The 13,158-nt window shown below is 37.7% G+C and overlaps 1 protein-coding gene across 2 annotated transcripts in view; it reads right to left on the bottom strand.

Annotated features, from left to right (window-relative positions):
• Nucleotides 1–13,158, bottom strand: part of LOC124872045 (lysosome membrane protein 2-like) — a 38,574-nt gene that overhangs the window by 9,647 nt on the left and 15,769 nt on the right. For both annotated transcript variants that reach the window (XM_047371695.1, XM_047371696.1), the window contains exons 2-6: nt 8,349–8,506; nt 7,422–7,569; nt 7,078–7,263; nt 6,844–6,935; nt 5,841–5,960 (exon numbers count right to left, since the gene is read on the bottom strand). In XM_047371695.1, coding sequence (XP_047227651.1) covers nt 5,841–5,960; nt 6,844–6,935; nt 7,078–7,263; nt 7,422–7,569; nt 8,349–8,506 — 704 coding nt within the window. The remainder of the gene's footprint in view (nt 1–5,840; nt 5,961–6,843; nt 6,936–7,077; nt 7,264–7,421; nt 7,570–8,348; nt 8,507–13,158) is intronic.

Below are 13,158 nucleotides of genomic sequence, written 5' to 3'. Positions count from 1 at the left end.
TTACTGGAACAAATGTTTATTAGCATTAAAGCAATGAAACCCTTCTTATAATTTTTGTAATGTTTTATATCATTTTGAACGTTTCAATTTTGATCATTTATCTTTGGTGATGGGCCTCAATCATTGTAGTTGGAAGGCCTTCTTGCCATTACCCTAATCTCTAGCTGAGAGATTACTTCAAACCTAAATCTGCCATGGGTATTTTCGACTTCATTGTATTTCATTCCTCAGTGACCGCAACACAATAACCTGGTAATGATGGTGATATTACTCTGATTATTAGTGAGGCCATCACTTTGCAAAAACGTAATATTAATACCATTCTGTGGGCTGCCTACTTGTACTACAACTTCAGCAGCACCAAATCCCCTTAAGCTGTCTTTATATTATATAAAACGTTTTTATTTTATGTGCTACATAGTTAATGACATGTAATATTCCAAAAATGCCTTTGTCTTCTCCTCAGTCTCTCCTGTGACTTCTCTAAGCCTTATTCAGAAATTGTTTACACCTTATCAGCTTCCATTGTTACTGTTTGGTAATTCTCACAGACAAAACTGACGAAGCTCAGTGCCATATCAGTGTGTGGTCCCACAAAACAAGTCATTCAAAGTGATGAAGTTCAGTAACAACAGTGCCATTGTTTGACTGTTGCTTGTCTCATGGCTGTAACTTCACACAGGACACAACTGCACAGCAAGGGCAAATTAGACCTGGCCAGAAATGTGACATGTGAAAGCAAGTAATGATTGGCCAAAAATTACATGCATGTATTGCAAAAATCCTACATAGTGCCTTGCAAGAGTTGTTGCCACATTACAACCACAAATCCCTTTATATTTTGGGAGGATTTTGTGACAAAACACAAAATAGTGGATAATTGTGAAGTGGAAGGAAATAAATGCATTGTTCAAAATTTGGTGGCCTGTATTTGTATTCAGACACCTTTATGCTACGTGTGGCAGAAACTAATGCTGTACATAGCATTCCCATAATAGAAAACGGTGGTGACAGAATCATGATGTGTGGATGTTTTTTTCCAGTCGGGGGATAGTTGCTGTAAGAGCTTCCAACACACAAGACTGATGCCAAGGCTCACATCACAGCACAAAATGGTTAAGATCAAACTATATTCATATGTTTGAATGGCCCAGTCAAAGTTCAAATCTAAATCAACTTAATAATTTGTGGCAAACCTTGTAAAAAATGTCTATCCAATCTGACTGAGCTTGATCTATTTTGAAAAGAAGAATGGAAAACTATAGTGGCAAGATGTGTAAAGCTTACAGAAACTTTACCCCAAAAGATTCAAATCTATGGTTCAAAGTTACCATGTTTTTGAAAATATGTAGAATTGATTTTAATGACGTATCAGACTGGGAAAATTAACTTGGATGAGTATGGGGACCAAAAAATGTCTTCCTGGGATATCCTCACTTAACTAAAATTCCTTACATATTCTCTGCCAGAACTGGAACTTTGCTTCTTAAACAGAATCTAATGCCCCTAACCACTGCCCAAGACTTGTTCACAAACCCATTAAGTGCACTTCTGGGGCCTTGGCCCCACAAAGTGAAACCACACATAGTTGTGACACCAAAAAACTAATTTTATAAAATAATTTGTTGCTATTTAATAAGATTTCAGCTGGATCTGGTATAAACTGTATTGTTTTCTCCATGAAGACATTTTGACGATATCCTGGATACATTCTCAAGCTCAGGCTAAAACCTTGTCCTGAAAGATCGAGTCAGTTGAGTCTCTGTTGACATTTCGAACACATTCAAATGTATTTCTTCATACTGTTTTAAGGTTAACACATTTAATCTTTACTTGATCTGATTATGGATTTTTTTTAATCTGTACTGTGGTTCTGGTGTTTCCTTTGTGCTTAAAATGTTTGCTAACATTTAAATATATTTTCTATTAAAATATTTCACAGGAGAATCGCATTATAACTGCAGTTACATAGCCTGAAGGGAATCTGGACCATCCTTAGGGAGAACAAAGCACTCCATACAGTGTCTGCCAATGGACTGGGAGGAAACACAGCCTACCAGCAGCACAACAACACTATATAGACCTTTCCCTTGACCTTTGTGAGAGAAGCCAAGAGGACAGCTTAAAGTATTTCTTCTTCTAGTATCAGGACTGGGAATTTCTGCCTTGTAGTTGAAATGAGAAACAAGCACAAATCTGAAGAAAGTTTAGATCAGCAGAGCAAAGATTTAAGCTTCAGCAGTGCCATACAAAGGTATTGATAACCCTTAAATATTTTCACTTTTTGTCATGTTACATACACGGTGATATATCATTGTTCAATACCGTGTACAACCACCTTTTAATGTACTTATAGAAGTAAGTATTTTTGGGTATGTCTGTTCCAACTTTGTAAAAGACGTGCTCATTCCTCTTGGTAGTATCACTCAAGCTCAGTCTGATTGTTTATAAAGCGTCTCCGAACATCAATTTCCAAATCTTGTCACAGATTCTCAATTGAATTTAGGGGTGGAGTTTGACTAGGCCATTCCGACACATGAATATGCTTGTATCTAAACCATTTCATTGTAGTGTTGGCTGTATGTTTAGGGTTGTTGTCCTGCTAAAAGGTGAACCTCAACACCATGCAGTCTTTGGTTTTTTAAGCTCTTTGGTGTGTTGAAGTAAAGCTTCCCCACAACATGATGTTGCTACCACCAGTTTTCACCAGTGGGATGATGTGTTCAGGGTGATGGCCTACACGTCAATTTTAGTTTCATTTCACTCAGTCAAATTCTTCCACATGTTTGCTGTGTCTCCTTACATGGCTTGTGTCAAACTTTCTTCCACAAGGATTAAATTTGTGGAGTGCATGGATAATAGTTTTCCTGTTGCTTAATCCTCTCCTCTGCTTGCCTTGCCTGTCAGTTTAGGTGAATGGTCTGGTTGGGTTTACAACTGTGCCATACCCTTTCCATTTTCAGTTGGTAAACTTAAAGTGTCTGTACACATTTTCAAAGGGGCTATTGTTTTATAACCTGGTTCGCTCACTAATGTTCTCTAAAAAACATCTGATTCCTTCACAGAACAGCCGTATTTATATTGAGATTAAATTACACACAAGCAGACACTATTTACTAATTAGGTGACTTCTGATGCCAATTGGTTGCATTGGATTTTATGTGGGGGTATTTGGTGAAAGGGGTCTGAATACAAATGCACACAAAGCTTTTTAGATTTTTATCCGTCAAATATGTTGAAAATGTTCCCTTCCACTTCACAGCTATGCAGTACCCAATAAAATGCATTAGATAATGTGGCTATAACTTGACACAATGTGAACAAGTTCAAGGATTATAAATCCCTTTTCAAATATTCAAACTTCAGCACTTTACTGTGTTCGGAAGTGTTTATTTATGATTCAAGAGAATCAAACAGTCTTTAAAACCTTGGTGGCTATAAGGTAAGATAAACTTCAAGCATAGGGCAAGCTGGTATTTAAACAATGACACCTGTCGGCAGTACATCAAAACTTTGTGGCTTTTACGGGTCAGCTGTCAGCCACTAGAGCAAAGGGTCACTATCCCATGAGCTTGCAGATGGGAAACCTGGCGCTGTTTTTAACCAGCAGATCAGTCCCAGATGTCATACAGCACATATTTTAGGCATTTGTACACATGCGTCAGGCAACAATATGTGTGTAAAGGGTCAGAGACGTGACTAAACCAAATGCTTCCTCTTCAAATTAATCCTAAAAAGCAGGAACAGAGAGGGAAGCCTCCCTTTTATTTGTTAAAGCACACTCAGACACAATGACACCATCAGGCAAAGAGTAAGTAGGGGAAAGAGTTTTGAACATTTGGGTGAGGGGTCTTCGGCACATGTCCAATCAGAGCAAGAGGTGTGGGCTACATTACTCTAACAGATTCTTTCCACACAAAAAGAAAAAGAGGAAGATGTGGGTCTCATCAAGGATAAGGACAAAGCACTTATGTTTTGCAACAAGCAAGGATTTACAGTTATGAAATCAAACTTCAAGGGATCACTCAAAGTGTTAGTAGGTAAAAGGCAATTCTCTACAAGGATCAAGCTTTGAGCAAAAAGATTCTAACACCCACACATGCATCAATACATTTTTTGCCCACTAAAGCATTTGCCCTGGAAATGTCAGACAAGCACATCAAAAAGAAATCTCTGATTCTCAGCAGGTTTTTAACAAAATGCTTCCACTGCAGGGAAAAGTAAATTGAGGTTAGCCATGAACATGGAGTATTTGTACACGATCAGGATGCTTTGAGCGGAAAAAGGGGATCTGAAACCTGTTCCAAGAACAAGTTGTATTGTAATGTGTTCTCACAAACAATAATCTGAAAACAAGATGAAGTCCCGCCCCAGGGTACAACCCTAATTTGTTCCTGTTTCCGGTCATTATAAGAGACCTGGGTTTTAATAGAATAAGAGTTGTAACCATAGGAAAATATCATGTTATTTCTCTAAACGGTAAGCATGGCCTATTCACAGCAGTGCTTGAGATAAAGTTATACCATCACCAAAAAATATTCATTCACAGAGCATTGCATCAGTGTAGTTCATGCAAACGTTTTTGAGAATATTTAGCTATTTGAGCAACAGCAAGCTCATTGTGTTGTCATGGTCAAAAACTACCAGTAACACAAGGATGTGAGAGGAACATTTTCGAAAAGAGGCTCTAAATAATCACGCTCCATCTTATGTTAAAGGTTTGATTGTTCCCCCTCTCTCTCAGACCACAGATTTACTGGTGGTTCCTACAGTTTCTAAAAGTAGAATGGGAAACTGATTTTTTAGCTATCTTTTACATCCTCTCCTGTGGAACCAGTTCCCAGTTTTTCCTCCAACGGCCAAACAATCTGTCTACTTTTAAAACTAAGCTTAAAGCTTTCCGTTTCAGTAAGGCTTAGTTAGGGTGGTTTGGGTTATCCTGAGCTATCTCTGTAGCAATAGACCTCTCAAGGACATTACAACCTGCCTACCTTTCTTACTCTACTTTCCATTATAGCTGCCATTAACTTTGTGTACTATCTTTATTTTTCTTTCTTTTATTTTCCTGGCTTGAAACCTCAGAGTCTGTCTATATTTACTTCCTTGAGTAAGCCATTGACAAAGAGTTATTGCTGCCGTTAACTTTGTATACTCTGTTTTTTTCCATATAAAGTACATATTGTTTGGTGCTTCTTTGTCTATCTTTGTCTCATTCTGGCAGAGCTATTTCTGCCATTTACTTTGTAAAGCCTCTTTGGTTATCTCTGCCATATAAAGTACTCCAACTTAGTGCTTCTGTGTGTTTTAAAGAGCATGGTTCTACTGCAAGTTCCCTCCTGTTGAAGTGGATGTTTACTCTCCACTGGGACCACGCTGCTTGCTCAGCATGAGGGATTGGAGCAAAAGTCAAAGACCAGAGGCAATGGGCTAGGATTCCTCAGATAGATAACTTTCTACAAACAAATTTAAGCATATTGTAATTTAATTAGTACTGAACCGGACTTTTGTTACATCTGAATCTGGCGGATTTAAATTGAATCTGGACTTATTTGTATACTATATAACTAGATATGAATTGCACTCATTTATCTTTTTAGGTAGCTTCAAAAAAGAAAAAGAAAAAAAAAAACAAAAAACTCTAATCTCTTTTTCAGGCATTAGAAGGATATGTGGGGTAAATTATCTTTGTCTGGGCTATTTTACTCTATTCAGCTTCTGGCTAAGCAAAAGATGTATCTACTTGCAAAAAATTAAAAGAAGTATCAAACAGCCTCATTAAAGTCTTATAATAATAGCATATAAAAGCTCAAGCTGGAGCATGGTGTGGTTCTGAACAGTACCTGCACAGGTCTGGAGTGAAGACATAAATACGTTCGCTCTTGTTCAGAAAAGGGTGGAAAGCACTTCCGTCTGATCCAATGATGCTGTTGCTCTCGTTTGTTGACCAGAAAGTCAGTTGCCTGGAAAACAATTTACTGTTAACATCATGAGCATTTCATGTTTTTTTAAACAATGTTATTGTTCTTTGGACCTGATACTATTACCTTGGACCTGTACTATTACCTTAAAAAGGCTGCTCATGCTTACAAAATCATCCAATACTGATTTAAAACTATTCTGCAAAGAAGAGCTGGCTAAAATCCCTTCAAAGCAATACAAAAGACTTATTGCCAGTTTTTGCGACTGATGGCAATTGTTGCTGCCAAGGGTGGAACAACCAGTTGTCAGTTAAAGTTGTCAGTTTTTCCCTTGATAAATGCAAAGAATAATTTGAAAATTGCCTTTTTATTCATGCAGGTTATCTTTGTCTGATATAAAAATGTATTTGATATTTTGAAAGTTTTAGGCGTGACCCAGAAGCAAAAGCAAGAAATCTGTAAGAGATTAAATACTTTTTCACAGCACAGTTTAAGAACTTGTTCTTTGTTCCCAACAAAGCAATTTGAAACAAGCTTAGAAAGCTATTCTGAATTTATTTTCTATGGACAAAAAGAGGTCATAGAGAAAAAAAAAAACTACGGTATGTTTTCAAAATCCACATTAGTTAGGACAGCAAGTTTGCTATGTTGATCTTAACAGAAAGGATCAAAGATGGTTTATTCAACACTTCAAAAAGCAGCTTCCCTAGTGTGAATGGTTAATTAGAGCGCTTAGAGATAAGACATCTGGTTAAGATAAAGCCATTAAAAAGCCTTTTCTGAGAAAATCCAAATAGCAGGACATCCTGTCAAGCATTCTGTGGTAAGAGCAGAAATCAGGACCAGCAGGCAAAAATAGAAAATTACACCTAATACACATCTATTGTGTATTGGGTGTGTTTGTGTGAGACTACATCAGTGCTACCTTTTCCCTTTCCATGTTTCGATGCGTCCATAATCTAAGTAGTTCTGCTCTCCAGTGTGGAAGACAAATTCCCCATCGTTGCTTCCATTTTTCTGTACCAAACAAACATTGAGCTCATCAAAATGATTGATTTTCCAGTTTGAAGCTAAGAACAAGTCAACAAAAAGTCCTCTCCTTTTTCTAAAATAACTAAAATACAGCAGAACTTTTATATTTTGTTAGACCTGTACATACCTTGTACATGAGGCCAAAGACCTTCCCAACAGCAGGACTGGACTTGGAAATGCGCTCCAACAAAGCGTCTTCATAACCCCAAAGTAATTCGTGTACAGTTCGAGTAATGAAGAAGCCACTCTTGCTGCCTTTTATCATCATGGTCATAAAAAAGGCACTGAAACCTTGCGCTTTATTCATTGCAACCTGGAGTAAGGAAGCAGACCAGACGGGAGAAAATACAACTAATGTTGCAGGATAAGCTGGTGGTAAGCAGAGGAGCGTGGGAGCATACTCTCCCCTTTATCCCATTTGGATTACCAGTCTTTTTTCCACTTATCACTGACCTTTAATTCAGGACTTACCCAAATAGGAATGTTGACAGTGGTGATGATGTCAACAGTTGGGTCACCAACAGACTTATCTCTCAGAAACACAAAGCTTTTGGTGTTGTACGCCGACACCTTTGTACCGTTTTCCACCATGGTGACATTGTCCTTATACCTGTATTCTCTACAAACACAATCATTTTTAGAAAATGCTTGTTACTATTTAGTTGAATTGGAGCTTGAACATTTATTCAACAACTTATCAAGTACAGATATGTGTACATATTGATAAAAAAGAAAAAATGTAAAGCTGGTGCGGTTATTGCCACAACCAACAATGCCTTCAAAATGAAAGTAAATTAAATGTTTTTAATGTATGCCTCAGTTTTTAAGTTCTTCAGTGCTCCTTGCAACTTTTAATTAGTAATCCATAACTTTCTTTTTTAAGATGTTGAAAGGACAGCAATAAGTATATAAAAAAGGAGAACACGTTTTCTGTCAATTTTATCCACGGGCGATTAGCTTGAACTGCAATGAAATACGTTACAGAGCATAGTTTTCAACAATTCATATAAAGAAAGAAAGTACAGATGCTAGCGTTAGCCCAGCACAACTGCAAACTACTCCACACAAAAACATCGTCTCAGGAGCGAGATCTGAGTCTACTGACAACTGTAGCTGTATGTGTCGAGCAGGGTGTGCCTTTAGCAACTAAAAGCTGTCATGCAGAACTTTGTCTTATGACAAAATATTTGTCTCTGTCAAGGAAAGAAAATACCGCAGCGTCCAAAAGGTTATTGGTGCATGAGTTAAGCACAGTCTTTAGGCATATATTACATGATATTAGTATCGGACTAGGGTGCCTTTCTAGCAAAGGCCTTTTCTTACATGACTCGGATTGTTATCAGGGACTTTTCCAAGTTTTTCCAAAAGACTTCCATTACTTTTACAGCACAAACGTACCTGTACGTGTAGGGTCCAATCTGTTTGACAACTGGTTTGGCCCCTTTAAGGAACTCCTCCACATTGGTCACATTAAAGAAGAAAAACTCCATGAAGACGGGAGGGGGAGGGGTCTTCCATGACTCAAACACGCGGCTGCCCTCCACTAAAACAATCTCCTGTTGAGAAAAAAAATCCAAGAAATAAAGAAATTATACTATGCCTTTTATTACTATTAATAATGTAGAGAAATGTAAAAAAAAAAAAGTCTAAACCAAAGAAAAAACATTCCTGAACTGCTTAAAATGTAGTGTTTGAAGTCATGGCTTTGCAGCTGCTGCTTGTCTAGATCTTTATGCTCATTTGCAGCAAATCTGACATGCATTTCAAGTGAACCACAAACACTACCTAATTTCCCATCCATCATCTGAACAATCAAAATATACTGGACCTTTAACATGTATAAAAAACTGAAAGTTGAATACATTTCACATTGATGCATCAAATTATTAGTGGATTATTAAATGAGATTTTATCTTATGACTGCACAACATACATTGTTTCCTCACATCAAGCAGATGTTTTGAATCTAAGGTTTCCCCAGTATTATTTCAGTATACACAACCCCAAGAAGAAAACATCCTTCTGGGTGGGTGCAGGGGACTGTGTATGAGAGGGAAATGCCTGCATTAGTGTTGGACAACAGCACTGTCAGCCGTTTCCCTTGACGACGGGTACTCGGAGAAAGAACCTCCGACAGATCATGTGATGCACAGAGCTGGATGCCCGCTGTTTGTGAGGGACTCTGGCCTTAATGATCTGAGCCACATTCCTCAGGATCGAGCTTTTTGAGGCCCCAGAGGTACAACACTGGTGACCACCCTGTATGATTAGACAGCATAGTGAATACGTATGAAAAAACAAGGAATAAGAGTGGAATTAGAATTGGTCTTCCTCCAAACAGTGTGTAAGGAGAAAAGCTGATATGACCTAATTATGTCAGATTTATCATAGGCAAAGAGTAGATTTTTCAATGGAATATAAATGCCTCCTCTTTAGAGGCCCCTTATTATATGTGCTAAGAGACAAAACCTTAACTGAGTAGCCAAGGACAATAAGTCATCTTAAATTGAGAAACAGAGTGTTTTTCTTCTCTCATCCTTTCACGCTCTGAATAATCAATATTAAAACCATTGCAGCAAGTTACACAAAATACATGTAAAACAGGAAGAAAAAATTCCTCTCATCTCTGTACTTACCACTGCTACTCTTACACCACACCCTATACATAAACACGCGTGGCAGGTGAATACACAAACACACATAAAATCCTGTGCTTTGATGTGGAGACGTTCAAATACATACGTAGATATGAAAAACACTGAGCACAGCTGGAAGCTTTCAGTCGAGACACAAAAGCTTTACATTCTCCAAACGTGTTTTCCTCAGCCTGCAAAGCAAAAGAAGTTTGAATCTACTCTGGAGGTGAACTTTAAAATCATCAAACTCATAATGAGTCTGATTCTGATTTGGTCTTAACTTGCTGCAGCGCATTTGGGGTTAATGGAACGCTTTCCGAACCAAAGCCACATACAATTAAGCAAGGATTGCTCCTTTTAGTTTTTTTCATCACGCTTCACTATTTCAGATTATCAAACATATTTTAATTCAGACCAGAATTATAAAACTCTAGTAAACCACAAGTAAGGGCCATTATCCAAAAATAGATGGAAAAAAATTAAACAGTAGTAAACCCTCCCAGATGTGAATGGCCAACCAAAATACCTCCAACAACTTATCCAGAAGGTCACAAACAAACATATCGAAAGCACTGAAGGCCTCAGATAAGGTCAGGATTCATGATTGAACAAGTTCAGTTACAGTAACAAGTCAACAAGGTGAAAACGACTCCTGACCAATACGATAAAGGCCCATCTTAGATTTCCCAAAAAAGGATCTTATTTTATAAGATTTTAGAAAACTTTTCACTGACATGACAAATGTGGAGTTTTTCATAAGACCTGCATCCTGGTACATTTGGTGAAAAAATAACAACCTTTCAGAAAAAGGACGTCATACTGACTTTAAAACCTGTATGAATTGATGTAACTGATGAAACCATTCTGCTCTCTACTAGAAAATGTTGAAATAGAGTATCAGTTTGTAACCATAAGCTCATGCATATTTTGGTTGTTCAGCAGGAAATGACCCAAAACTCACTAGCAAGCCCACCTGTGAACGGTTTAAAAAAACTAAATCAAGAGTGGCCTGGTCAAAGTTCGTTAATGTGATTGAGCTGATGTGGCAAGACCATGAATATCTCCTTCATCTTGAAAGCTCTAATGTGGATGAATTAAAATACTCATTTTCAAACCATAATGGGACAAGGTTCCTTCACAGAAATGTAAAGTCTCTCTGCCACTTAATGTAAACACTTGATGGCAGTCGTTTCCGCCAGGGGTGGCAGAACCAGTTATTGTCAGGTTCTGCCATTCTGGGGTTTTGTGTTTGTTTACTTTGTTAGTTAGTTCCTTCTCTTGTGCTTTCTGTTTAGTAATTATGCTCATTTAGGTACTTGTGTTTGCTTTCGACAGCAGGTCTGTGCAACTCAGTTTTGTTAATTAGTTCTTTTTCCCCATGTCCTTATAGTTCCCTTCTGTTTATTGTCATTGGTTTTTAGTCTTTTCCCCAGGTTTGTTATATTAGTGTTAGGGTTAATTAATGATTATATATGTTTTAACTTTAATAGAAGTGAAGCTTGCTGTTCAGAGTGATTATATCTTATATGTACAAGAGCTGCAAGATAGAGACAGGATGTTCTAGAACATTCTGTCAGTGCAGCTGTTTCTAATCAATATGAGTGTGCATCTCTCCCTGTTTTGTGCTTGGAACATTCTGTAACCAGGGCCTCTTCTCTTATGAATAAAAGGCAGAGAGAGCAGGGGCTGTTTCAGAGTGTGTTTGGAGGATTGTAATTGAGCAGCCTCTGAGACACTCTCACCTGCAGGTTAAAATGAACTAACTTCTCTGTGTCTTTCTTTGTGCAGAATTGTGAAAGTGTTTGGTGTTTAAACCTAACATAAATGGTCCTTCGAGCCGGATACCAAGACGCTTGACGATCCCAGTGGGTGAGTGAGATTCCAGACAAACCTGTGGCCACAGTACTAATACCCTTTCCGGGACTGGTCCCTCCCTGACAGGCTGGGGTCTGACGGCTGACGGTACTCCCGAGGACACAGAGAACCAGTGAGTAGGTCTTTCATTTAAAAGGAATGAGTGATGAAATGCAAATGACCTAAAATAGTACAGTATAGAGAAACCCTGACAATTCTAGACACTATCAGGTGAACTAAAATAGACAGTTAAATTCCGCAGGAGGGTAGACTCCCTTAGTTGAAATAGACTAATTAAACTCTACACAGGACGGCGGAGTCCTCTGTTGAACTAAAATAGACAGTTAAATTCCGCAGGAGGGTAGACTCCCTTAGTTGAAATAGACTAATTAAACTCTACACAGGACGGCGGAGTCCTCTGTTATGTTTTTGTGAAAGTAATGACAGTAAGAGTAAAACGCGTAAAAAAAGTGTGACTGAAAAACATGTGGAAGAGTGAATGGAATCGTAATGACCATTAGGTCCTTACTTTTCATATAAACTGAAAACAGATAGTAAATGGTGAGCCTTTGTGGATGCTTGTAGGCAAGAAAATCCCACCTGAACAGGGTTGAAGTGGATTTTACCACAACTGAATTCTTCATCACCATACTGTTTTCAAATACATAAATCCAGTATTTAGAATACACCAGGTATTAAAAAACATACTGGATCTAAATCTAGTTCAAAATGGGAAAGGGGCAAAGTAAAGAGAAACAAAGTAAACTAATTGACTTAGAAGGGGAGGTAAAGTTTATGGAGAACTATGTAAAAGGAGCAGGTATGATCTGTCATAGATGGAATAAAAAATAAAAAACATGGGTTCTTGGGCAAATTAGATACAAAGGATGTCTTAAAATTACAAGGGGATCTAAAATTAGCAATAATGAAAACTAAAAAGAGAAAAATAACAAAGAACAATGGGGGAAGAACAGAGAAAAAGCTCTGATTTAACAGAAATATGTACACGATGGCATAAAAATGCGGATTTTCAGGTAACTTAATTATCACTGAAATCCTAAAACTACACGGGGATCTTAAACTGGAGACTAAGAGGTGGTTTTAGAGGACGTGGTAAAAGAAGTTAAAAGAGGAGGTGACAATGTGGACAACATGGAAACTGTCCAACTGGACAACCCAGTGAACAATGACTAGAGTTGTTAAAGAAGTAATCTGAGAGTAAAAGATTTTGTAGGCAAGCATTAGTGAGAAACAGGTGCTTTAAAAATCATTCTATGGTGTTATACTACCAACAATATCATGATAAAATGCAAAAGATTCATTTTACAGGGAAATAATTCCATATTTGGCTCAGATTGTGTGCATTCTTGATTTTTCCTCTTTGAGAGAAGTTAAATTTCAGCTCTGTGAAATGACCTTGACAAAGAGATGCAGCTGCCTGAAAACAAAGATAAAACTTCTGCAAACAGCAGAAGCCTGTCTCTGCTGAAAGGTCTGAAAAAAAGATTGTAACTCTACCCTGCATGTGTCAAACTCAAGGTCCGCGGGCCAAAACCGGACCCCAGAAGTTTAGTGATTCTCTAGAAGTAGAGCCTTTTAATATGGTGATTGTGTGCTTGAATGTTATTTTGTCAATCAATAAGCAGTTTTGTTTACATTCTGCCACAATCTGCCTTTTGAAAATGTTTTGAATCTTGCTCTTTATGTATAAAAAAAAA

This window comes from Girardinichthys multiradiatus, chromosome 8, assembly GCF_021462225.1.
Source record: "Girardinichthys multiradiatus isolate DD_20200921_A chromosome 8, DD_fGirMul_XY1, whole genome shotgun sequence".
Lineage (NCBI taxonomy): Eukaryota > Metazoa > Chordata > Actinopteri > Cyprinodontiformes > Goodeidae > Girardinichthys > Girardinichthys multiradiatus.
Note: the sequence above shows the minus strand (reverse complement) of the source record. Positions and strands in the feature narration are given on the sequence as shown.